This window comes from Fusarium phalaenopsidis, assembly GCF_050370095.1.
Source record: "Fusarium phalaenopsidis strain FUZ10S chromosome Unknown contig_32302, whole genome shotgun sequence".
Taxonomy (NCBI): domain Eukaryota; kingdom Fungi; phylum Ascomycota; class Sordariomycetes; order Hypocreales; family Nectriaceae; genus Fusarium; species Fusarium phalaenopsidis.
In genome coordinates this window covers 625,181-650,564 of record NW_028145405.1, presented here as the reverse complement: position 1 = coordinate 650,564, position 25,384 = coordinate 625,181, and the positions used below count along the sequence as shown (strand labels likewise).

The 25,384-nt window shown below is 54.2% G+C and overlaps 5 protein-coding genes across 5 annotated transcripts; 3 read left to right on the top strand and 2 right to left on the bottom strand.

Annotated features, from left to right (window-relative positions):
• Positions 1–28: 28 nt before the first annotated feature.
• LRP88_07590 (uncharacterized protein) lies at positions 29–2,938 on the bottom strand (the record flags this gene model as incomplete). The annotated part of the gene is made up of 1 exon (XM_083244113.1): positions 29–2,938. The coding sequence occupies one exon, from the start codon at positions 2,936–2,938 to the stop codon at positions 29–31; it is 2,910 nt and encodes a 969-aa protein (XP_083098607.1).
• Positions 2,939–7,878: 4,940 nt separating this feature from the next.
• LRP88_07589 (NADP-dependent alcohol dehydrogenase) lies at positions 7,879–9,322 on the bottom strand (the record flags this gene model as incomplete). Its single annotated transcript, XM_083244112.1, has 4 exons — positions 7,879–7,974; positions 8,026–8,304; positions 8,487–9,095; positions 9,149–9,322. 4 exons carry the CDS (start codon positions 9,320–9,322, stop codon positions 7,879–7,881), a joined length of 1,158 nt encoding a protein of 385 aa, XP_083098606.1.
• Positions 9,323–12,860: 3,538 nt separating this feature from the next.
• On the top strand, positions 12,861–13,150 carry LRP88_07588 (uncharacterized protein; the record flags this gene model as incomplete). The annotated part of the gene is made up of 2 exons (XM_083244111.1): positions 12,861–12,883; positions 12,946–13,150. 2 exons carry the CDS (start codon positions 12,861–12,863, stop codon positions 13,148–13,150), a joined length of 228 nt encoding a protein of 75 aa, XP_083098605.1.
• Positions 13,151–13,817: 667 nt separating this feature from the next.
• Positions 13,818–20,120, top strand: LRP88_07587 (ankyrin repeat-containing domain protein; the record flags this gene model as incomplete). Its single annotated transcript, XM_083244110.1, has 1 exon — positions 13,818–20,120. One exon carries the CDS (start codon positions 13,818–13,820, stop codon positions 20,118–20,120), a length of 6,303 nt encoding a protein of 2,100 aa, XP_083098604.1.
• A 2,467-nt stretch (positions 20,121–22,587) lies between these two features.
• Positions 22,588–23,842, top strand: LRP88_07586 (mitochondrial carrier domain-containing protein; the record flags this gene model as incomplete). The annotated part of the gene is made up of 4 exons (XM_083244109.1): positions 22,588–22,757; positions 22,931–23,350; positions 23,404–23,749; positions 23,804–23,842. 4 exons carry the CDS (start codon positions 22,588–22,590, stop codon positions 23,840–23,842), a joined length of 975 nt encoding a protein of 324 aa, XP_083098603.1.
• Positions 23,843–25,384: the final 1,542 nt, after the last annotated feature.

Here is a 25,384-nt window from a genome sequence, read left to right as displayed (position 1 = left end):
AGCCAAGGAAAGTTTTTCCGAGATGCATTTACAGAAGGACGGCAAAGACACCGATGGCAGCGACGGCCATGGAGACACCAGCACGGCCAGCACCAGCGGTGACGGGGGTGATGGGAGCCTCACCAGTCTCGGTGGGCTGGCTGTAGGGGAGAGTGGCAGAGGGCTGGCCCTTGGAAGGCTCCTCGGGGCAGTTCTCACCACCAGGGCAGACGGGCTTGGAAGGCTCCTCGTGCTCAGGCTTGGCGGGAGTCTCGTAGCCAGGCTTAGAAGGAGTCTCGTAGCCGGGCTTAGCGGGCTGCTCGGGCTTGGAGGGAGTCTCGGGAGTCTCAGGGGTCTCAGGGGCCTCAGGAGTCTCGGGGGTCTCATAGCCGGGCTTGGAAGGCTGCTCGTGGCCGGGCTTCTCACCACCAGGAACAATGACAGTGGTGTAAGAAGGAACCTCAGCAGTGCCAGTGGGGTAGCAGGTGGTGGTGACCTTGCCGGGGTAGCAGTCCTCATCATCACCGACACACTTGGTGATAGTGTAGGTCTGGGTCTTGTAGAGAGTGGTGGCACCCTTGGGAGGAGAGTAGACGGTAGGCTTGGCGGGGTGCTCCTCGGTCACGGGGCAAACGGTGGTAGAGACAGGGACAGTCTCAGTAGTGACATAAGGACCGTTGGGGCCGTTGGGGCAGTCAGTGACGTAGGCAGGGCACTTGGTGATGGTGTAGACCTTGGTGCTGTAGATGGTCTTGGTGGTGTACTTCTCAGGGGGAGAGTAAGCAGTGGGCTTGGCAGGGTGCTCCTCAGTGATGGGGCAGACGGTGGTAGAGACGGGGTAGGTCTTGGTGGTGGTGTAAGGACCGTTGGGACCGTTGGGGCAGTCAGTGACATAGGCAGGGCACTTGGTAAGAGTGTAAACCTTGGTGCTGTAGATGGTCTTGGTGGTGTACTGCTCCTCGACAGGGCAGACAGTGGTGGAAACAGCAATGGTCTCAGTGGTGGTGTAGGGACCGTGAGGACCGTTGGGGCAGTCAGTGACGTAGGCGGGGCACTTGGTGTAGGTGTGAGTCTGAGTGGTGTAGATGGTCTTGGTGGTGTAAGGAGGCTCATAAGGGGTAGTCTGGGCCTTGGTGGGCTTGGACTCAGTCTCAGTGGTGCAAGTGGTGGTGGTGTGGCCCTTGCCAGTCTCAGTGGTCTTGCCGGTCTCAGTGCCAGTGGGCTCGGTAGCAGTGCCGGTAGGCTCAGTGGCAGTTCCGGTAGGCTCAGTAGCAGTGCCAGTGGGCTCGGTACCGGTCTCGGTGGAGGCAGTCTCGGTACCAGTGGGCTCAGTAGCGGTCTCAGTGCCAGTGGATGCGGTCTCAGTACCAGTGGGCTCAGTAGCGGTCTCGGTACCGGTGGAAGCGGTCTCGGTGCCAGTGGGCTCAGTGGCAGTCTCGGTACCAGTGGTCTGAGTGCCGGTCTCCGTAGAGGCAGTCTCGGTACCAGTGGGCTCAGTAGCGGTCTCAGTGCCAGTGGATGCGGTCTCAGTACCAGTGGGCTCAGTAGCGGTCTCGGTACCGGTGGAAGCGGTCTCGGTGCCAGTGGGCTCAGTGGCAGTCTCGGTACCAGTGGTCTGAGTGCCGGTCTCCGTAGAGGCAGTCTCGGTACCAGTGGGCTCAGTAGCGGTCTCAGTGCCAGTGGAGGCGGTCTCAGTACCGGTAGGCTCGGTAGCGGTCTCAGTACCGGTGGAGGCAGTCTCGGTGCCAGTGGGCTCAGTAGCAGTCTCAGTGCCGGTAGAGGCAGTCTCGGTACCAGTGGGCTCAGTAGCAGTCTCGGTGCCAGTGGATGCGGTCTCAGTACCAGTGGGCTCAGTAGCGGTCTCGGTACCGGTGGAAGCGGTCTCGGTGCCAGTGGGCTCAGTGGCAGTCTCGGTACCAGTGGTCTGAGTGCCGGTCTCCGTAGAGGCAGTCTCGGTACCAGTGGGCTCAGTAGCGGTCTCAGTGCCAGTGGAGGCGGTCTCAGTACCGGTAGGCTCGGTAGCGGTCTCAGTACCGGTGGAGGCAGTCTCGGTGCCAGTGGGCTCAGTGGCAGTCTCGGTACCAGTGGTCTGAGTGCCGGTCTCCGTAGAGGCGGTCTCAGTACCGGTAGGCTCAGTAGCAGTCTCGGTGCCGGTGCTCTGAGAAGCAGTCTCGGAGGTGGAACCGGAAGCGGAGGCAGTCTCGGTGGTGGAGACGGACTCGCTCACGGAAGCAGTGGCGGAGGTGGTAGCGGACTGAGTGGGAGCGGTGGTGGTCTTGGAGGTGCGGCAGTCACAAGCGTAGACAGCATCAACCTGGCTGTCGCAAGCATCGTTCAGGACGGAGAGATCGGCACCGGGCTGCTCAAGGGTGGCGCAGAACTCAGCGGCGGAGTCACCAAGACCAATAACAGCGACGACACACTTGTCCTCGTAGTCGCAGTCGCAGTCCTCAGTAGCGGTGCTGGTAGGGGCAGACTCGGTAGTGGAGGCAGAGCCAGTGACGGAGCCGGTAGTGGAAGCAGTCTCGGTGGTGGAAGCAGAGCCGGTGGCAGTCTCAGAAGTGGAGGCGGAGGCTGTCTCGGTGGTGGAAGCGGAAGCTGTCTCGGTGGTGGAAGCGGAAGCAGTCTCGGTGGTGGAAGCGGAGGCAGTCTCAGAAGTAGACTGGCTCACGGAGACGGTGCTGGAGGCAGTCTCGGAGGCAGAGGTGGTGCTGGCAGTCTCCTGGGGCACGCAGTCGCAGGCGTTCAGGGCATCTTGTCGGCTGCCGCAAACATCCTCGACGGGGGAGAGGTCGCAGCTGGGGAACTCGATCGAAGCGCAGAACGCGGCGCGGTCAGCGAGGTTCTTGACGCGAAGGTAGCAGGCATCGGTGAAATCGCAGATGCATTCCTCGGGGTTGGTTGGGGGGTAGGCGGTGACCACGGAGGCGACCGCAGCCAGAATGTACACGCTCTTCATGTTTATAAACGACAATGCAGGATATGTATTAACGAATGGCTGCGGAATGTACTCGCAAGAGTCACTTATAATCCGCCAAGTACTGGTTGAAGAGGGATATCGAGAAAGGAAGGTAAAGAAAACGATTCAAGCAGGTTGGATATGGCTGCTTAAATGTACAACGGGATGGGACGAGACGACCTCCGCTTGGAGGTCCCCTGCGTCTCCCTGTCTGCCTCTTGATCCGCTGCTGCTCATCCACTCTGCAGCCCTCTCGGGCGTGCGTTGTCGGGCGTGGGCCATGATACCTGGGGGTGTCCAAGATGCAGCGCCTGGGAGAACGTTAGCCTGGTGCGCTATCGATCGAGCCAGCCAAGCCCAAAGCGATGGCTCTAAACCGCAACGGGACAATAGGAGAGCTGTAAATAAACCGGTCTGTGCCGTGAGGCCGAGCAGGACCGCCCATCGCAACGGTAGGTTAGGTTGTTGTTGTTGGCTGTTGGTGCTGTGGTGGTGTTGGAAGTGAAAGGAAGCGCTGGTGGGTCGAGTGAAAAAAGACGTAGCCACTTGGCGCATGCTCGTTTAGCTCCCCACCCCCGAAAGCCCCTGGCCCCCCTGACTAGTCTATTAGCCTGCTTACCTATTCGGGTAGTAAGCGGGATCAGCTAGCGGGGTTACTGGCCACCTAGAAGCCGCCCAGCGAGACCAGCGCAGAATGGCACCCGCCGAGGCTGCAGCGGGCTTGCTGGGATTACCGGTCACTAGAGCGTGAATAGTCTCGCTCTCGCCTACGGTGCGCCTCAATATTCCGCTACTGCTACTGTTATCCATGCGAGCGAGATCAAGCATCCGGCGCCAACAGCCAGGAGAGTCGATCTTGGCTGGCGAGCTGGCTCTCGACGGGGCGCTCTAGCAGTTTGTCGGTTGCCGCACCAAGCCAAACCTGTCGCTGTGCTTGCTCCATACGGGCATCGGCCACTCTTGATCAGGTCCCACCTCAGCTGGGCTGCTGCGCTGTGGAGTTTTCCCAATGTTATCTCTGCTCTGTGCTCTGTGCGAGTTCATCCTTGCTCAGTAGCCAGGGCCAGAGCCAATCTGCTCCGGACTGCCCTGCCTTGTGGGCGGATGGTCGGCAATCCCAGCGTGTTGCTGGGGGTTCTGCCTTCTGGCGCACAATGACAACAGATGCGGACGCTCCAATGTGCATCTCAATCTCCGGTTTGCGGTCCCGACGTATTTCCCATCAGAGAAGATTCTCTGACCCGTATCTTTGATTATCTTTTTGTTCTAGGCTCATATTGCTTGCGTAGGGCTCTGTTTATTTTTAGAGATGCTTCACTTTCGGGGGTTTTTTCTGGCGGTTTGGTTTGCATCTCGATGGAGATTCGGGAGATTAAACGGGGACGGCAAATAAGTGGACAAGATGCCTCGTTGAGAGACATCTCCAGAACAAAAAGTTCCCGAAGCGTAAACTCACATGGCGATGGAGACGTTTTCTCTCGGATCTCCCGGCTTGCCGTTCTTGAAACAGACAATGATCGTCGTCTGTATCGTGAATGAATCACATCTACATCGATCGTCATCGATGTCCGAGAGTCTTTGACATCGTCAGCTAGTGTCTAGTGCCGCTTGGTTCCTTGATTTACAATGGAGACGTCAAAGAAGATGAGATCTCCCTCACGTCGACCTTGACGCCTCCAAGAGATGCTTCACGCCGCCAACGACTTCTGTGACGTACGGGGGTCCAGTGTTAAGGGTCGTTGATGGGACTCTTTGAGCCTTGTCTTTGTTACATCCATTCGCCCTGTTTTCTCCTCGTACCCGCATCTTGAGGATGTTTAAGGTTCATTCCTTTGACCGTTGGTCGTCTGTCATCCTTACGAAGCATATTGATCTTGCTCATTGGTTCCACATCTCGTGTTTCTCAGCAGCATTCCACTTCGGTACCTGCATCAAGCATGTGGTCATGTCTTCAACCCGACTCACCTTGGACACCGCCATTGGGCAACCCTCTGCAAACCCGCATTCACCTCGTAAAGCGTAATTAAAGCGCCGTGTCTCGCCGTCTTTTGCTCTGGCCAATCCCAAGCTCAGGCTTCTTCGGGTTCCTGCGTCGCTGGGCTGACACACGATTGACATGGCTTGCGGAGAACGCCTCAACAATGGGGACGCGAAAAAAAAAAATGGGACTGCAAATGATAATGCCCAATTGAAAATGCAGAGCGTCATCGTAAGAGGGGAATCTTTTTTGGTGTGTGAATACGTGTGCGCCTAAGCCAAGAGAAGAGGGCTCAACGGCAGAAAGAAGGGGGGAAATTAACACAGGGGTGCACATGAGAAGTCAATCGCCACGAAAAAAAACGGCAGCTGATGGGCCCGAGAAAATGGTCAAACAAGCGTGGCTTGCGCTACAAAGAAAAGGAAGCCCAGCGCCATTCGCCTTGTAATTTTGGAACAAACACGCTGTGGCGTCTTCTAAAGGCTTGGGCGTTGTCTGGCTCCATCCACTTGGGCTGAGTCAATCCTTTCTTCTCCCCCACTGGCTGTGCAAGAGTCATCACCTCATGGGCGGGCTCCATCCTCAACGGCTCCAGCGCCTGCGTCTGGGAGATGAACCACGGATGCTGCCTGTCCGCCTTTTTACGGGAGACGGGTCTTTCTGTATGCCTTCAGGGGTAAAAGGGGTTTATCGGTTTTGACAGAGGCTAGTGATTGAAATCTGTTGATGTCTACCAGCTACCCGGGAGACAGACAATAACAACATCACGGTTGTCAATTGTTGTGTTGTCAGGCAAAGTAAACTCTCTTAACAGACATCAGATATGATCCTCCCGCTCCTCTATAATGCCGCACTCTACAGGGCACCCTCGTTGACAACCAACGTCTTTTCCTCAGATAAAGCAAAATGCAACTGTCACGTTGTATCTCTCCCCCGCCTGCTCCCAGTCCAAAACGTGTGAACGAACCTTCAATGCCTCCACAGCCTTCGGAGTTTTGCCCAGGCTGTGTTCTTTTGGCCTCCGATCCTTGTAAACAAGTCATCTCATTGGTTGTATACGGTCCTCCTCTCCATTCTGCTGCTGTTATCCCTGCCCCTGATCACTGCCTTTCTCGTTCTTTGCCGAGAGGATCGCAAAATGCTAGGGCACAGAGACTCCAATGCCCTGGCTCGCCAGGCTCGTGCCGGCTGTGCCTCATTCCTCAAACAAGCTAACAGAGGAAAAAATGACAGGGACCTGAAGGTAACATCCCGTTTGTCGTGTTGCTGTCAGGTCCCCCTCAGCCTCCAAAAAAGCCCATTCACCACAGCCACCAACGCACGTCGAATTGCCGTGTTACCCTCTCTCCTCAATTGAAATTGATTCAGCGAACCCCAAGCCACTCCCACTGGTCTCTCCTCTCCCGCTCCGAGACAAGACATTGATTGAGAACGGATCACTGCATCCAAGACACGGCATGGCCCAACTTGCACATGGGGGACCATCCTTGCCCTGTCCCGCCATGGGGCCGGGCTCTATTAACTCACTAACTTGTAATTTATTTATTTTATCAATTCTTTTTATTCTCCCTGCCCACTTTTTTGTTTCTTGCTCTGCTCTGCCTTCTGCCAATGTCATCTCTTCCACCGTAGACGGTCTTGTTAGCGCATCTCGAATGTCGATAGTTCCATGCGGGCTTATCACTCCTCATCCGCGCCCGGCCATGTTTGCCGCCCGTCTCTGGGCTTTCCCTCTCCTGGAGACTCGTATGTCTTTGATTACCCAACTGGACGACAGACGCGTCCATCGTCTACCCCATTTTACTGAGGTCAACGACGTCCGAGTGTTTGCAGGCCATGATATCATCTAGTTGTAAACTATTGGGCTTCTACTGCCAATGCTTTGCCAGCACCGACCATACAGGCCTGGCATCCTTTCGGTCCAAACAAGCACCGCTCTTTGCATCGTGCTCCTCTTTCCCCTTGCAAGATGTATGCACTCAATAGCCCACAATCCAGGGCTGAGAGCAGTGGCAGACGGCCGCTCCTTGCCAACATCAGCCCATGATTGTCATCGCCGACCATCAAAGGCAAAGCAAGATCTGTGCCTGGACGCTTTCGCCCGGGTCCTTGCCACAACTGGAGCCGGACCTGGAGCTTTCTCGCCGGCGCGTCTTCTCCCCTGTCACTTCTGTTGATCCCCCTGGCCCATCGCCAGCTTCACCCCTGTTGCCTGCCTGGCCCCTGACTTGCTCGCCGATGGTCCCCGTCCGCTTAATCATCTCTCTCCTCACGGCCAGGTCCTCGGGTTGTGGGACAGCTGGCAAATCTTTGTTTCCTCCTCTCCCCCCATGTTGGTCCAGGCCCGGCCTGGGCCGAGCTGAGAACAAGGATTGGCTACCCTACGAGCTGAGCTATTGATCTTGGTTTTGATAGTTCTCAAGGCTACTGTTTTGGGCGCTTGCCTCTAGCTACAATCTCCTCTTCCTTTCCCAGCCATTTCCTTGAGTTAATGCACACCCTCAATGCTGGCGACAGCACTACTTTTGGAAAGCGGATATGATGCCACGAGATTAGAATATTCGTAAAAGGAGTTGATGGTGGGAGAGTGACAGCTTGTCTTTGTCATAGACTTTTGATGTGGGTGGTGATGTCAACAATAAAGAAGCTCTCTAGTCCATGATAACCCAAGAGTTGCTATCCTCCCTCTTGGTGGCACTACGGTTCAACAATGCCCAGAACTTGTCGTCAAAACGCGTGTGTATCTTTCCTTTATCTATTGACTATCATCGCCGATCTAGGAGTCCTCCAATTGCGCCCAGGAAATCCTCTGGTGGTCTATGCTATTGTTACACGCAAGTGTGTTGGCCCTGGGCTGAGCAACACTGTCGTTGGTTTCTGGACACCACCCAGGAAACGAGCCAAGAATGAAACAAAGAGTAAACGCCGCCCAACGCCTAGCTATCCCGTCCTTCAAGCAAGTTTATTCCTCGTCCTTGACCTTTTCGTCATCCTTCTCCTCGGACTTCTCTTCAGGCTTCTCTTCTGGCTCTTCGGTCTTCTCCTCAGCTTCGGCCTCCTTCTCGGGCTCTTGGACCTCGGTCTCCTTGGCGTCGTCAAAATGGTTGACGAGCACGTAGCGGAATCGGGGCTTGCCAGCTTCCATGTCGACAATGGCCTGGTTGGCATCAGACATGGGACGCTTCTCAACCCACGGGATGATGTGCTTGTCGGCAGCGAGCTGGAAGAGCTCCTCAATCTCCTTGGGGCTGCCGATCAGAGATCCGGCCAGCCTGCGTCGTGCGGGTACGAGCGCCCACGCACTCACGGGGATGGGCTCTTCCGGAATGCCCACCTGCACAAGTGTGCCGTCGAGGCCGAGCATGTCAAAGTACTCTTGCAGGGGCATCTGCGAGAGCATCATGTTAGCCATGTGATCCTGGATGCACAGAAGAGATTGGGTCCAGAGAATGGGCTGCGGCAAGCTCGGCATGTCCAGTGTAAGCAATGCTGTTGGTCATTGCTATGCTGCACGCCTTGACGCAGGTCCTCACGCATGATGAATCACAGGAACTGGAAATAACAACGTACCTTTGGTGATGAGACAGTGCAGATGATGAGGTCGAGGGTTCCAGCGTGCTTTTGAGACCAGTTCTCATCTTCGGCAGTTGCGATATACTCATCAGCTCCCAGTGCCAGGGCCTCTTCCCTCTTGTCTGATCGTCGAGAGATACCGATAACCTTGTCCGCGCCCATGGCCTTGGCGATCAGAACCGCAAAGTGACCGAGACCACCGACACCGACAACACCAACCCTCTTTCCGGGACCAGCACCGAAGACCTTGAGCGGGGAGTAGACGGTGACACCGCCGCAAAGCATCGGCGCCGCATGCTCCGGGAGCAGGCCATCGGGAATCTTGATGACAAAGTGCGAGGGACTTCGGTGGTAGAGGGCATATCCTCCGTAGGCCTTGCCTCCATTCCGGTATGAAGTGTTGTATGTCAGGTGCATATCATGGCAGTAGTTCTCGAGGTGAGTCTCGCAGGCCTGGCAAGGTCCATCGCGGGATCGGCACGAGTCCGTCTGAGCGCCGACACCGACCAGGTCGCCGACCTTGATGTTTCCCTCCGCCTCGGATCCGACTCGAACTGCGACACCGACGATTTCGTGGCCGACGACGCAGGGGAAGTCGGTTGGGCCCTATTGATGGTTAGTATGTGAGGTGTATCAGGAAGTCCCTGAGGAAAACGTACCCAGCCAGCTCGGAGGGTGTGGATGTCTGAGCCGCAGATGCCCGAGTGGGTGATTCTGATATCGACATCTGACTCTTCCCAAGGCTTGGGCTCGTACTCCTTCCAGACCATGTGGCCTTCAGCTGCTCTTGGGTCTTCACCCATCCAGCCTTCAAACTTGTAATCGGTCGCCATGTTGATGCTTCTCAGGGGGTATCGTTGTATGGAAGTTGTATGCAGTGTAATTGATGTGAGTGTATCCAATATTGGTTGTTGATGTCGGATTGTCTGGTTCTTCCATCTCTCATTTTGGGTATCATGGCTCCTTTATATATCTCCTTTCCCAGCATCTCCCGAATCCTCCGTCTCTATTTCCAGCCCATTTGGCAGACCACTGACTCCTGGAAACCGCATCGACTCCCCTTGCCCGTATCACAACGCAACCGCCCAACCGGCAGCGGACCGGCCTCCCGATCATGATACTGCCAAAACATGACAACTCCACTGGTCGATATGGCCCCTTCACCTTTGCTCACCTCACACCACACCATGTGGGACCAGAGACCCGGCAGAGCCTCCGTTTGCTGGCTCCCACCCCGGCGGCCGGGATGATCCACCGTGGTAAGGAGCTTCTAGGTGAGGGTAACGTCACCCGCCGATAGGACGTCTCGGTGAGCTCGTGGGGGTTCGATGGGTTATCGGCCGGTTGTCATTCGGTCGACGTTGCTTGTGGACCAGGGGTCAGATAGGGTTTCCATTCTTTCTAGAAGGTGGCTTGCGGCCGTTGGAATGCTGAGGCTCAAGTGCCGGTGCCATGTCGCCGAGGGTTTGAGGCTTCTGTAGTTTCCGCTTGAGGCTCTGCCATGACTCGTAGACGTCTTGGAGGATTAGCCTCGACAGCATTGATTCCCCATCGTCAACATCAGACTAAGATAATCGAGACCGAGATAGTAATCCATGAGTTGCATGCCCTGCCAGCTCATGGGCAGTTTTGGGAAACCCATGTCTCGGTAACTGTCCGATAGTTTTGTCCCATACGGAGAGGCCCCGTTCCAAACGTTCCTGCGGTGATCCGCTTCTCTCGGCTTGAGGTGAGACGGTGCCGAAGCCATTCGCAGACCGGGACTCTGGGCCGTGGAGTCGAGAACGGGCCGTGGTGAGGCATCAAGAATCCAGGCATGGGGGCTTGGAGCGACACCGCCCTGGACCTCACCTTTGGAGTGAGTCGATGGGCAGGTATATGAGTCGGTGAATCCCGTGATTCTCGGGCAAGTAATCTTCTTTCACCGACGACCTTCTCGGCGCTTCCGCATGAGAAGAAAAGGATGATCTGCAGCCAGCCCTATCTAGGGTGAGAAGGGGAGGCGAATGTCAGTAAGACCTCTCCCTTGTTTGACAACGTGGTTTGAGGTTCCAGAATAGGAGGAACTGCGCGTTTACCGGGACCGGATTCGTCGGGCCTCACAGGCCACCGCCCCTTGACGATGGAGCATAAGATGGCCCACGAAGATAAGCATTGTCGCGTGATTCTGCATTTGGCGTGCTCTGGTGTAGGGTAAGGGTTTGAGATGGAGGAGGTTGCATTTTCTGGAGGCAATTGGATCGGTCACATTGTTATAGGCTAGAAGCAAGATCTAGCGTCTGATAGACTCACGGTAAACCATCTCTCCTTGGTCAATTGATGCGTCTATCTGTTTGTTGCTGCGTTCTCATCCATTGCGATAATATCATCCACCCCACACATTGGGCACTGCTCAATCAAGTGCCATAGACGATAGTAGTATTGAAATTGTAACAAGAACAGACCAACTCGGGCCGGCAGCAAATCACATACTCCCAACCAGGCCCGTGAAGAGAGGTCCGTGTGAGGCATGGGCATCTAGGTGAAGCCGGGAACCGAGAAGCAGGGACCACGGCCTCAAGGATCACTCACCGATCAAACAGAAAAGAGGTTGACGGCGTAGCCTTCCGGTTCTTTTTCGTCGTATAGAAGAGGAAGCTGAGAGATCGGATCAAGTCGGAATGCAGCCCGGTGTAGAGCTTTGGCGTTGATGTCGTTGGAGTTGGTGAAGTTGAGGCCCTGGGCAAGCATCGTGACATCACGTGATACACATGAAGGGGGGAGAGATGGTGGCATGTTTGGATTGTGTTGGTTCTTTTGATGGGCAGACAGTCATGGAATCGAAAACTTCCTTGTCAGAGCCCAACTTGTCCCTGAAATTTTCAGCCTCCCTCACAGCAGACTTTTCACAGCAAAATGTGCGGACTGTCCTCTTCTGTGATGGTTGCACACTACAAGTTGGCTGCCTCACGAGCTGAACTGTCAGGCTGACAACCTGCCCTCCTCCCTCGTGTTTAGTTAGGTACTGCACATACTTGGTTGGTCTGGAATCTCAGCCGAAACATTAGAAAAGGCTTTGCTGTTTATTTCTACTTTTTCTCGCCTCATTTTTGAGGGAGGGAGATTGATCGTCCCTCATGTGTGTGACGTGCCTCCATGGTGACCGCCATGAAGTTGTGGCTGTTATCACGGCTGTGGAGATGGCCTGAGACAAGACCATCTTACACGGCCACACTTTTAATTTCACTCTTTCAACTCTTCTTCCCTGATTCTTGTGGCCTCACTAGACATGCAAGTATCGTCTTGATTTAAGGAACCATATTGGTTGTCCGAGCCACAATTGATTATTATCTTGCTTCCTGTCGTGATCGCCAACCCTTGGCATCGTGGCGCAGAAGGGTACCCGGCAAAGGCATGCCGGGGGGACTTTGGAACCGGGGAACAAAGAAAGGCTAAGCCAAAATCCAAAAAACCCTCGGCTGAGTATCCGTAAAACAAACAAGCATCGCCTCGATCAAGTTCGCTCGTTAAATTAGTCTGATCGATCAAGGCCAGGGCGGTCCGCAGCCACCATCACCGTTGAATCTCTAAAAAGGCGCAGATTGGCTCCAAATGGCGACAACGGCCAACGGTAGGCCCCGTCATCGTCTCCACGATCGGGTGCAAGCAATTGCACTTTTCACGATGAGTCAAGTCTTGGGTTGTCTTGGCTTTCGATGAGAGTGGCTTGTTCCTGCAGGGGATCTCCCCTTTGCGCATCCTCAATTGCGCTTGACACTCGATTCGCATCCGCGATCTTGAGGTTTCTCTAGTTTCCAGGCTATCCCGCGGCCGCAGTTCTAGCTTCGCCTCCGCCAAATGTCCACGGCGGTGGACCATCGAACATCACCGTCGTGGTCCATCACAGGTTTCAGACCACAGATGGGGGCGCCCCCAAAGATCCCAATCCCGCAGTTGGCAGCGGCCTCAATTCAACGGTGGCTGTCTTCCCACTCTCCGATGTGCTATCCAAAGTCCCATTGGCCTGGGGCCTTCGTTGCCTACCTCAACTGTGTGCAATGCTGGGGGCCATGAGTTGTTTCGCGCAGCGCGCATTGTCTGGAGCTTGATGTGCACCGTTGTGTGTTTTTCCAGTTTCCAGTTTGCTGTAGTCTCGTCTGCGAATCTGGCATGTTGAAAATATGTTTTAGAGGCTATTTAAATGCTTGATCTCCCATATTTGAAGCCATCTTGATCTTCTCTATCATCATCTGCATCTGCCTCTACACTCAAGATACCCATCACAGCCAACCATCGCCAACCCACGCAACACTGGTTCAAGCAAAGACGGACCAACACCAGCAATTCGCAAACCAACTGTCCAATAATCACAAACCAACAACAAGAACAAAAATGTCTTCTCCTGCCAGTGCCCAGTAAGAAGCCTTTCCGTCACTTCTCACGATGAGTTGGCCGCTAACAATGACCGCTCTCACAGGTTCAGCAGCTCCAGTGGCTCGGGTTCCGTTTACACGGGTGGCCAGGCCACATCCACTAACAGCACCATGCTCAGCCAGTGGGCCGCCACACCAGACCGATCTGAGCGCTTCTGGGCCACAGGAGAGAGGACGAGGAGGAGCGCGATGGAGAAGGCTGACACGATTGTGGCTTTCGACAGAGCCTTTACCGGAACGAGATCCTAGAGAGAGGATCTGATTGTGGCTGCGAATTATCTACCCATGGAAGCACGGCGTTTTGGTGTTGCGATTGGCTGGGGCCTCATTTGAGGCCTTGTACAACAGATGGATAACTATGGGTTGGGCATCATTTACCTCAGCATTTCCCCCTCGATTACTTTAGTATACGGATACGGATATCTGAATTGCAAACGAATTCTACAAAGTCATCAGACAAGCTGCAGCGCTACCAAGTGCCATTGTGATCTTCATGTACTCCGCAAGCTGGGTATTGGTTGGTTCAGCTGTGGCTGGCCCTGTGAGACTTGAAACGTGAGCAAACAGCTCAGCTCTTCGACCTGACCGCATCCTCGACTTTTCCATCTTACATTACTCGTTCCTTGGCGTTATCCATCGAAATTTAACCTCATTGCATCTTTTTCAAGAGAATCTATCATCAACCCTTGGACTGCGCCGCACGGACCCTGGCTGTTGCCTGCCAAACTTCTTGGCAGCTGGAGCTGAACAGAACATCCGGTATTCATTTCCGGCCGTTCACTTCTAGATTTCTTCATCATCTTTTAGAAGGAAGCATTCGTTGTGCTGTCTTTACTTTGACCGACAGTGTCTGGCAGACTAGACTTGTCTTGTTCGCCAGCTTTCATCGCATCAACGAACTTCCTACACATCCGGCATGCCTGGTCACGACGCTCCATCGTCGAGCGACGACAACAACGTCGTGGTTGTTGGCCGTGATGATGTCAGTAACTACAATCCCGACAATATCCTTCCTGAATCTGAAGACACCATTGCCAAGATCAGACAGTGGCTGCGGCCTACCGAGTATAATCTCGATGGCAGCGAGTATCGCAAGCATCTCGCCTCGCACCTTGCAAACACTGGAGAGTGGTTGACGCGCCTAGACAGATATAAAACCTGGCACAACAGTCCAGATAATGGCCTCTTGTGGATCAGGGGTGTTCCGGGTTCTGGCAAGTCTGTGATTGCTGCCACATTGGCACACAGGCTTTCTCAGGAAGATGTTCCAGTGCTCTACTTCTTCTTTCGTCAGATCATTGATGCCAATCACCGGCCTATCAATCTGCTCAGAGACTGGCTCGACCAAATTCTCCTCTACAGCCCTCCCTTGCAAGCAACCCTCAAGGAATACATCGACACCGATCGATCTCTGGACAGTGTTTCTATGGATGAGCTATGGCGCCATCTCCGTATGGCCCTGGCTTCGATACCACTGACCTATTGTGTTGTCGACGCACTGGACGAGATGGACCAATACAATGACGGCTTTGTCCGTTCTCTAGCTGACCTTGGCCATTGGCGCCCATCCAGTGTCAAGGTACTCATGACGAGCCGACCGGTTGTGAGTATTGAGACCCCCATGAGGGGCATCGGCTACATTGATATTCGGATGGAAGAGGATCTCATTGATATTGACATCGCAACCTATGTCAGGCATTGCCTGGATGGCACTTCCATCTCGGAGGATGACCGACAACGAATCAAGCAGGCTGTTCCAGGCCGAGCAAATGGACTGTTTCTCTACGCAAAGCTGGCCATGAAGGCGTTCCTGGAACCAAACGTCAACGTCTCCACCGCTCTGGAGATGCTACCACTCGACATGGAGGCCATGTATGTTAATCTTCTCCAAGAGCACGCCACGCGGTCTGGCATCTCCGAAACAACCCAGGTGCTCATCCTGCGATGGGTGACGCACGCAACCCGCCCTCTTAGACTCCTGGAGCTTGCCGACATGCTCAAATATGTGCTGGGCGGACAATCGACCGGCCTCAAAGATAACAAGAATCTTGTTCGGGCTGCCTGTGGGCCCTTGTTGGAGATTCTCCCCGATGAAACCGTCAGCGTTATTCATCACTCCCTGACCGAGTTTCTCACGGGGACCAAGAGACCAGTGCACTCTGTTTATCCTGTTTTGGACCAGATCTCATCCCACAGCCAACTTGCCGAGGTCTGCCTCAAGTATCTCCAATCTGGATGCTTGCAATGCACAAGTCCAGATTCGAAACGCTTCAATCAAAACCTCATGAACTTGAACTTCCCCTTCGCAGAATATGCCATCGACAATTGGCACGTTCATGTTGCCAGATCCGAATGGAATGGTCTTCCCGGGAACCCGATATCCCAGCAGCTGGAGTCTTTCTTATCTGATGACTCTACAAAGAACACGTGGTTGAGGATGTGTCTGGAAGAATCTCAGGGGATAATCGATGACGAGTACCTTGGCTCATTCTTAGATCTCCATGTGGCTGCGATATGTGGCCTTGACTCCTATATCACGACTCTGATCGACCAGAACAATCAGGCAAAGATCGACCAGGGAGACCTGGAGGAGCGAACACCATTGTGGTGGGCTGCTGACCGAGGACATGCCGGAGCCGTTCGAGTATTGTTACAAGCTGGGGCAGCACCTAACCAACCTGACCTAGGGGGTCAGAAGCCACTTCACAAAGCTGCCATGTTCGACCGTTTTGAGGTAGTCCAATTGCTTCTCGAGGAAGGAGTTGATCCATTGACACAAAAGGGCCGGGACGACACATATTCTGGAACGGGGTCACATCCTCGCCTTCTGACACCCGTGGAAATTGCCTGTTCTCACGGCCATCTGCGGAGCGTGGAAGCATTTCTCCCTTTCATCGATGCAGACACAAAGCAACTTGCTCTGTCCTGGGCAGCAGGAGGTGCTCAATCTCATATCCTCAAGCGACTTCTCCAGGAGCCTGGTATTGACCCCAATGCCAGGCATTTGGACGAAACGCCCCTGTCAGCTGCAGCCGCAATGGGAAATGTAGATGCGATGGAGGTTCTTATCGATGCTGGTGCTGATGCTTCGATCACATCCAAGGCTCGCGCTTGGGATGAGCCTATGATCGGTCACGTGGAGTTGTGGCGGACGCCGCTTGCCAGCTTTTGCCGCAGACAAGATCATACCCCAGCTCTGCGGTTTTATCAACGCCATGGCCACTATCGGCCTGGAAAAAATGCCCCCAAAACCAACAGAACGGATGACTTTCGGCGAGGTCTGTCACTCTTGGTCAGAGCTGGAGCCGACGTGAACGAGAGAGACTCACTTGGACGTGCTGGCATTCACGTTACCGGGGATCCTGAGGTAGTCAGGATCCTACTTGACGCTGGTGCCGATCCAAATGCGGAAACTCTATTGGGTGAAACCGTCCTTCATTCTTTACCGAGAGGAGCCGACGAGAAGTATCTACAACTTCTGGTCGAGGATGGAGGCGCTGACATCAACAAGAGAGAATTTCGAAGGGGGCAGACACCCCTGATGTCTGCTATTGTACGAGACTTGGATATTGCTCTCCGCATTCTCGATTACAGCCCAGACCTCGATGCCGTCGATAATGCAGGAAACGGGCCTCTTCACTATGCCGTATCCCAGTATGGCAAACCGTTATTTGATGAGCCCTTTGTTGAAAATGAGGAGTCAAAAAAGAGCAGTAGGCTACATATCTTGTTGTCGGCGCTGCTGGAGGCTGGCGCCGACCCAAGCTTGGCCAACGAAGAAGGACAGACACCCTTGCATCTGTTTGACGTGAGGTCCCTGTTACAATATCCAGAGTTGATTGAACTCCTGGTCAAGTCTGGCGCGAGCACCGAGGATCGAGACTTCATGGGCTACACTCCGCTGTTTCGCCAGATAGGCAGAGCACAGGACCTCCTGGAACAACACCGACTCATCAAGGTCTTCAGGAAAGCCTCTGCGCGCCTCCACGCCCGCGATAACAGGGGCCGTACCCTCCTCCATGAGGTTATTCGACGCGTTGACAAGTTCAACCGTGAGCAATGCAGCATCACCTCGGCGTTTCAAGAACTTATTGATGCGGGAGTATCGCCTTTTATAGTGGATTTCCAAGGCAACACGTTGTGCCATGAACTGGTCAAGGGCCCGAACCCCAGCTTCACCTCGGATCTTCTCGCTGCATTCTGGCCACTTTTTGAAAAGCTTGGGCTGGACACTGACCAGCCCGACTTTGAGGGGAGAACTCCCCTGCATCTTGCGTGCTTGCTAAACTTCCCTGATGAGCCTAGAGACCGGGGCGAACATGCGGCCCGGTGCGTTGAATGGTTCCTGGACCACTCATCCAACCCCAACGCCGAAGACAAGCAAGGGGTGCGGCCCATCCACCTCGCTGCCTCTACGTCAGACTATGCTGTTGATCAGTTGATAAGGGCTGGGGCGGACCCCTTTGCCTCGACTAACCAAGGTCTCAATGCTCTGTCAATCGCCTCACGCTGTAGGTTGAGTAATACGCTCGGTTTGGTGCTTGAGCGCATGAAGGATTTGGATCCTCAAGCCATGCTGAAGGCGGCAAACGCAAAGGACATAAGCCAACTCACGCCTCTTCACTACGCCAGTCGCTCTGGACGAATTGAATCGGTCTCGCTGCTGCTCGAGGCAGGGGCCGATGTTAACCCAACGTTCGATGCGTCATTCCTGTCAGAGGATGCGGAGCCTTGGTACCCTCCAGTGCTTCAGTGTGTCTTCTTCAAGCAAGAGAATGCCCTTTGGAGACAAGACGATCCACCGAGAGTTTCTGGAGGATATTCAAATCCGTTGTCCATAAGGAGTCGATTCGATAATGACGACCGTGGCAGGCCAGCTGCTGTGGCTTTTACGATTGAAGACACCAACCGCCCACGACCGAGATATCCCTCCTCGCCTCCTTCGAAGGTCTTTGATTCAGTCCTTGGTACTATACGGTATGATGAAATCGTCAAGACCTTGCTGGCGGCGGGCGCAAAAATGTACGACAATAGCCACTGGGATCACTCGGCGTTGTACAGTGCCATGCGATTTGCGGCACGCGAATGGGATGACTACGTCGTAAACCTCCTCTGGACTTTCCATGAAGAAATTGAAGGCCCAGAACTGCCGGAGGCCATCAAAGTCGCCGTCACCATGAGTAGGGCTCGGCGTCAGATGGACACGAAACTACTCGGCGAGGCAATCTTGCCATGCTCCAAGGAGGTGACGTGGGAGACGATCGAGGAACTGCTTAGTGACCGCGAATACTCGCTGATTCTCGAACTCCACAAGGCTGGTGCTGATTTCATGTCGGCTAGCCCCTCTGGACAATCCATTCTGCAGGAATTTGTCAAGCTTGGATTTGCCCAGCTGGTCGACGGCTGCTGCTCATCAGAGGAGGCATTGCGGTTCGACGATCCCGAGTGGCGTCAAGAACAAGAGGGCCGTCCTTCGGCTGACCCATTCGAACCCTTGGCTATCACGGCGTGTCTGCGTGTTGCTCCCAACATGGATGTGCTGCAGGTCTTGGTTGAGAAGAAGGGCGTCGACATCAATGCGCCCAGCACCATTCACCGCACCGGAATGTGTGCCCTTCATGCTGTTGCTGAGGGTGGTTCCTGGTGGCAAGTTGCCCAGGCAATGCCATACCTGGTGTCCAAGGGGGCCGACCTGGAAGCCCGCGACTACAAAGGCAACACACCGCTCCACTGTGCCCTTGCAAAGCACAATCCATTCCATGTAGCTGCAGCAAAGACTCTGATTGAACTCGGCGCCGATGTCAACGCGGTCGATTCGGCGGGCGAAGGGTGTCTTGAGAAAGCAGCCCATAGCCAAGACCTTGTTCGTCTCTTGGTCAACCATGGTGTGGAAGTCAGCCCGGCCGCCATCTCATCTGCAGCTAGGAACAAGGACCTGGGTGTTTTGAAGGCACTTCTATCTTCCGAAAAGACGCCTGCCCTCGTCAAGTGCTGGAACTTGGGCTTGAACGATGTAAGAGGATTGGATCCTAGCTCGCCCGAGGCCCGGATAGCTCGCCAGGGACATCCCTTGTATGTCGCGGGTACGATACTACCATTGAGAAGGACTTCTGAAGACACCGACGTCGGCGAAATGCGTGCTAAGAAGATGATGGAAGCGCTCCTGGAGGCAGGCGTGAGCCCTTACGACACACTCCTGATCCAGAGTGATTTCAGAGACAGGTCCAGAAGGCCCTCGTTACCGATGACTGTGGCGAATAGGAGATGGAGAACGGAGGATAAAGAGTCTGAGAAGATACCATTCCTCGAGGACAGCGAAGATGGGCTTGTGCCGGCTCTCCTGGCCGATAGACTGGTTTTCCACCAGCTACTGGCAGATCATGGCGTCTACGAGCCTATCCTCAAGCTGCCAGGACTTGACCTGGAGCGTCGAAACGCATCTGGCCAAACCCCCTTGTTGGCGGCTTGTCGGGGAGGGGCAGCTGCGTCGCCCCTCTATTACAAGCCAGTTCTGAAGGATCTGCTGGATAGAGGAGCGGACCCAACTGTCCTAGATGACTACGGCCGGAACTGCCTGCATCATTGTCTTAACCGCCACTCAACCATAGTGGTGATGAAGCAGCTGCAAGAGCTCGGCGACGCTGTCCCGGCGCTCGTCAACCAACCCGACACTTACGGTTACCACCCAATACATTATCGCTTGGCGGCGCTCGCGCAGGGAGTCTTCGGACCGCAAACTGACGAATGGCTGGACTACCTCATCGCGCAGGGGATGGACGTAACAGCTACAGATGGTGATGGGAACGGCCCTCTTCATTTTCTCGCTTCTGGTTTATTGTCTTCTTCAAGCCATCTGGACGCTGGTCGGCGTCTCTTCAAAAGATTTGTGGAGTTTGGGCTGGATGTGAATGCTCGCAACAAGGCAGGAGAAACACCGGTGTTTTCCCTCCATTCTACAGGCTTTGTCTTCGGGCAAGAGAATGAGGTGTTGGAGATGCTGGACGAGATGGGAGTTGACTGGCTGGTGAGGGATGACAAGGGGAGAACAGTGCTGCACGGGGTAGCGGTAGAATGTGATGGCGTCTTCAAGGGCATTATGGATAGGGGTGTTGATCCGCTACTGGAGGATGCTGATGGGCGGACCAGTCTGGATCTGGCAGCGGCGTACGGCAACGTTGGAGTGATGCGCCTGTTTGACAAGAAGAATGAAGGGGATTGAAATGTAGTTGTGGAAGATGGGGGTTGATCTCTTGCTTGTTTGACGGATGTAGCTCTGGCGATGGGTATACGAGTCCTGGCAGGTTTTGGAGATGAATGTACACTGCAACTCACGTACAAGCTCTCAGGGGTTTGATGGCATTTGGAGAGCAGGTCATGTCTTGCACTATTATTCTGATAATTGCATGCACACGACGTCAAGGCGCGAAAGGACCCGCAATGAGTCCCCATTGTCAAGATCTTTCTCTCAATCAACAACTATTACCACCTCATCAACTCGTCTCCATGTCAGGAGACATCTCGATAGGGCAGACACAGCCCCGGATACAGGTCCTGTCTGACCTGCATCTCGAGTTCGGGCAGCAGTATTCCTCTTACAGCTTCCCCGCGACAGCGCCTTATCTGCTCCTAGGGGGAGACGTAGGGCGGTTGATCGACTACGATGGATACTTATGTTTTATGGAGAAGCAGGCTTCCCGGTTTGAGAGGGTGTTTTTGGTGCTGGGCAACCATGAATTTTACGGCCTGGACTATGAAGCTGGGGTTGACATGGCTGGACGTCTCGTGTCTGAGGCTTCTCTGGCTGGCAGGGTTGTTCTGCTACATAGAACCAGATGGGATGATCCCAAGTCTGAGTTTACGATACTTGGTTGCACGCTGTGGTCTGCGATTCCAAAACAGGCGTATGATGTCGTGCAATCTAAGGTCAAGGACTTCAAAAACATCAAGCAGTGGAGCGTCGAGAAGCACAACACGCTCCACGCAGAAGAGCACCTCTGGTTTCGTGAGCAAGTCGCACAGGCAAGCACAAGACAGATACTAGTGGCAACACACCATGCGCCGCGGGTCGAGGGCACGTCAAGGCCGCAGCACGTTGGGAACCCGTGGACGTGCGCGTTTGCGACCGACTTGATGGATCAAACGTGGGACGGTGTAATGATCTGGGTTTTTGGGCATACACATTACTCGACCGAGGTTGTGCTTGAGAGCGGGATAAGATTGTTGGCGAACCAGAGGGGGTATGTGATGCCGGAGAGTGAGGGATCAAGAGGGAAGAGCGGTGATGGACATGTTTTTGACGATGGCTTGGCTATTTCCACGTCTTGGGAGGTTGAGAGGAGTAAATGATGGGTATAGACAGAGGTGGTGGCTCCGGAGTTGAGGTTTGACATGGGATATCGCGGCTATGAAGTCGAGTGCATGATAATGACGACAACTGAGCAACGGCCTCTGTTTGGCCAATGGCTCACAGCCCAGATCTAGCAGCTGTTGGCCGATATGATCTGAGATGAGCCAGGGTCCAAAGTGTGGGTTGCATTTGTCAGGGCCACGAGGCGTCCCGAGCTTGGCTGTCGGCAAAAGAAACGAGGCCGACAGCGTAGATATGGGTTGAGAGTAAGCAAGGCAGTTGTATGCGGTAATCGGGTTAAGCTGAGGGTAGATCATCAGTATCAGCTTCTTCTGTTCAAGCATTGAGCCAATTGACCGCTGTCTTGAAGTTAGGTGCGTGATAAAACATCAAGGCTCGCTAGCTCGGTCGTAGAGCCCGAGAGGCCGGTGGGAAGGGGGTTTGCTTATCAGGCACCAACCATTGGCCGAGCCGGCAATAAGAAACAAGAGAGACAAAAACAAGCACGCAAAGAAGAGAAGAAAAGACGGGCTTGGCCGTCGCCACCGTTAAAAAGAGAAAGATTCTCTTCCAGCCAATACCGCCACGTTGACGAGCGACGGTTGGTGAGTGGTGGGGCATGCCGAGGAAATCCCGGACAGTGTGAACCATGAGTGAAATGCAAGATCTGGCATTTGTTGGTGAGTGAGATGCGAGATTTGACCAGTTGCAAGGAATGGAAAGTTGCTGATAGTGGGACAGGCTGTTTCTACTGTATCAGGATAATGTCAGGTTATAGATTAACAATTCTCGACATGACCTGTAGCTATAGAGACTCTCGTTCAAAGAGTGAACCTCTATCTATCGCAAAGATATCTCCCCGAGATACGTACGTCACTCTGCTTGCTTCTTTGGCGGCTAACAAGGTCCATCCATCGCTACCCCGGGCTTCCCAGACGTCGGAGGAGCACCCGTAGTCAGTGGATATCCGCCACTGTAATCCGTACAGTAGACACCCTGTAATCTGTGAGGTCAAGCCTGTAACAGACCTGTTTTAAGCCCGGCTTTTACGTACTGTCCCCCGGCTTCTCTCCCCTTGGCCCGGTCCGTGCGGCGGTCGGCGCCGATTATCCGAGTCTTTCCGACCAAGCAGTGGGCGGCGGGCAGGAGGCATTATTTTTCCCCGGGGGGGGACCAGCCAAAACAAAAAAAAGATCTCAAGGCTCAAGTTTTTTTCCCTCCTCCTCCTTCTCACCTCAAGCTTCCTACTTCCCTCACCAGACCCCGTCCTAACAGCTCGGGCTCTTCCATCTCCTCTCAGTCCTTTGTTTGTCTGAATCCCCATACAACATCTTCCGCAATGGCTTCCGGCGCTGCTTCCACCGGCTCGACCAAGGTCGACGCCGTCGTCCAGACCATCAAGGCTGAGGAGCCCAAGAAGCTCACCGGCTTCGCCCTCTACTCGCGATTCGCCCTCGCCGGTGCTGCCTGCTGCTCCATCACCCACGGTGGTCTTACTCCCGTCGACGTGTACGTTTCTACCGCAAGCCTCTCGCTGTCAATTGCGCCTTTTGCTGCTCTGCTGCGAGCGGTTATCCCGGGGTCCTCAATTGGCCCGAGGCTGCCGCTCCGCCGTGTCGCAATTCCGAGCCTCAATGGCAGCGATACTCTCCTGAATCTCTAAAGCTAACACTCCCTCACAGCGTCAAGACCCGTATCCAGCTCGACCCCGTCACCTACAACCGCGGTCTGGTCGGTGGCTTCCGCCAGGTCGTCCAGAACGAGGGTGCTGGCGCTCTCCTCACCGGTGCCGGCCCCACCTTTGCCGGTTACTTCCTCCAGGGCGCCCTCAAGTTCGGAGGTTACGAGTTCTTCAAGCAGCAGTGGATTGACCAGCTCGGCTACGAGACTGCCTCCAGGAACCGCACTGCCGTCTACCTCGCCTCTTCTGCCACCGCCGAGTTCTTCGCCGATATTGCTCTCTGCCCCCTTGAGGCCACCCGTATCCGTCTCGTCTCTGAGCCTACCTACGCCAGCGGTCTCATCTCTGGTTTCGGCAAGATGCTCAAGAACGAGGGTATCGGTGCTTTCTACGCTGGTTTCGGTCCCATCCTCTTCAAGCAGTAAGTACCTCAGTTATCATGGGCCTTTCTTGGCAATATACTCACAACACCAGGATCCCCTACACCATGGCCAAGTTCGTCGTCTACGAGAAGGTTGCCGAGGCTGTCTACCGCCAGTTCCCCAAGAAGGACATGTCCGACGGCATGCAGACCGTTGTCAACCTGGGCTCTGGTCTGACCGCCGGTTTCGCCGCCGCCATTGTCTCTCAGCCCGCCGACACCATGCTCTCCAAGATCAACAAGACCAAGGGTCTCCCCGGTGAGGGCACTACCTCTCGTCTCATCAAGATCGGCAAGGAGCTCGGTCTCCGTGGCTCTTACACCGGTATCGGTGCTCGTCTCTTCATGGTCGGTACTCTCACCGCCGGTCAGTTCGCCATCTACGGTGACCTGAAGAAGGTATGTAAAGCCCAGTCCTCAGAAGTCTGATATATCAACTAACAACTCAACTAGGCCCTCGGCGCCGTCGGTGGTGTCGAGATCGCTGCTTAAACGATCCGCGATGTCGAAATGAAAAGGGGAAGCGAGGGAAAGTGTACGAGCTGTCTGGGAACCGTGGCCTGAGCAGTGCCCAAGAGCTGGGCCTGCTTTGAAACGCTCGCTGCTGTTTCTTTTACATGGATACCTTATCAATGGAAGTAAGGGGGCTGCACAAGGCTTGCGGTCAGCAGGCTCCTCGTCCAAGGAGGGACAAGAACGGGGAAGGGAAACAAAAAGTGAATCCTTTGGAAAAAGGGGGGTTACTCGTTTTTCGTCTCATGTGTGCTTATGATACCTCGAGCATAGAGTGGGTAGACGGGTGGTACCCTGCCGAAGGGTTGTATAATAGTCCTTTTTTTACGCTTCAATCATAGACTGGGAGTTTTTGGACTCTTCATCTGACTTCTCTAGCATCTCTGAATTACACTGTGAAACGAGATTGAACTTAACAATGTCACAACTTGAATGTCTATGAATGGCTATGGAATGTTCCTCAACAATCTTCCCTTGCCTACTATGTATAAGTGTGTAGAGGGGGTGAGTATCTTGTAAAGATAGCTAGCTGGCTTACATACAGTCTGGTAAACCTGCTCAAGTGTTTCTAGATACAATAGACGTCTTTAGTCGAACATGACCCGACGCCGCTGAGCCAGGGACTCAATCATGAGTGCTCTGTGTAAGTATCATTCTGCCTGTTCGCAATCTAGCCACCCACGTGCGTCCGCTCTTTGTGTCCTTTTGGTCCACCTGAGTGTCTAGGTCCGTTTTGAACTTTTCCTCCATAAACACGAAAGAGGAAAAGAAAAAAACTACGACCAGGTCGTCGTTTATGCTCTAGTGTCGCCATCCGCCGCCGGGATATTCTGCCAATGGTTCGTCAACGAACTCCCCTTGCGCGATAGATTGCTCTCCATTGCTTTCTCCTATGGCCTGGGAAACGCCCCGTACAATCAGCAGTCGTCGAGTCGGGCATCTTGAGCGTCTTTTGCTCGCTTGGCACCAATATATAGGCGACGATAGTGGAAGCAAGGCTTCGAGTGCCGCCCTTCCTTCTCGCCGAGGTCCTTATGTTCTGTATGTTGATCGGCTCTTAGCCTCTCGTCCGTGGGGGGCCGATGCTGCCCGATTTATATACATACCCCTCGTTTGAAGAAGAACAATGTGTGAGTTGACAATGCTGTGCTATTCAACTCTTGAAGGGCCGAATAGCACGGGCGAGGCGTTGGAAGGGACGTGTGTACACTCGCTTGAACGATCCTGTCTGGGTGAATCTCGGGGCCTTGCTCATGTACATGCAAGAATAACGGTGTCCCACCCCATTGTTGGTATATATCAATGATCCAAGTATAGTGGAATGAGATGAGAGATATTGCTCTCTGAAGGTGCCAGCTCGCACGATAGGAAAAGGCGAAAAGTGAGAGCAGTCGCCTCGTTGAGTGTTGTATCGCCAGGAGAAGCGACTTGACGCAGTCGTACCCTGTGCTTTGTGAATAGGCACCAAGGGATGATCCATGTGTAATGTATCGAGATGACAGCTGTCGCTCTTTGGAGGTG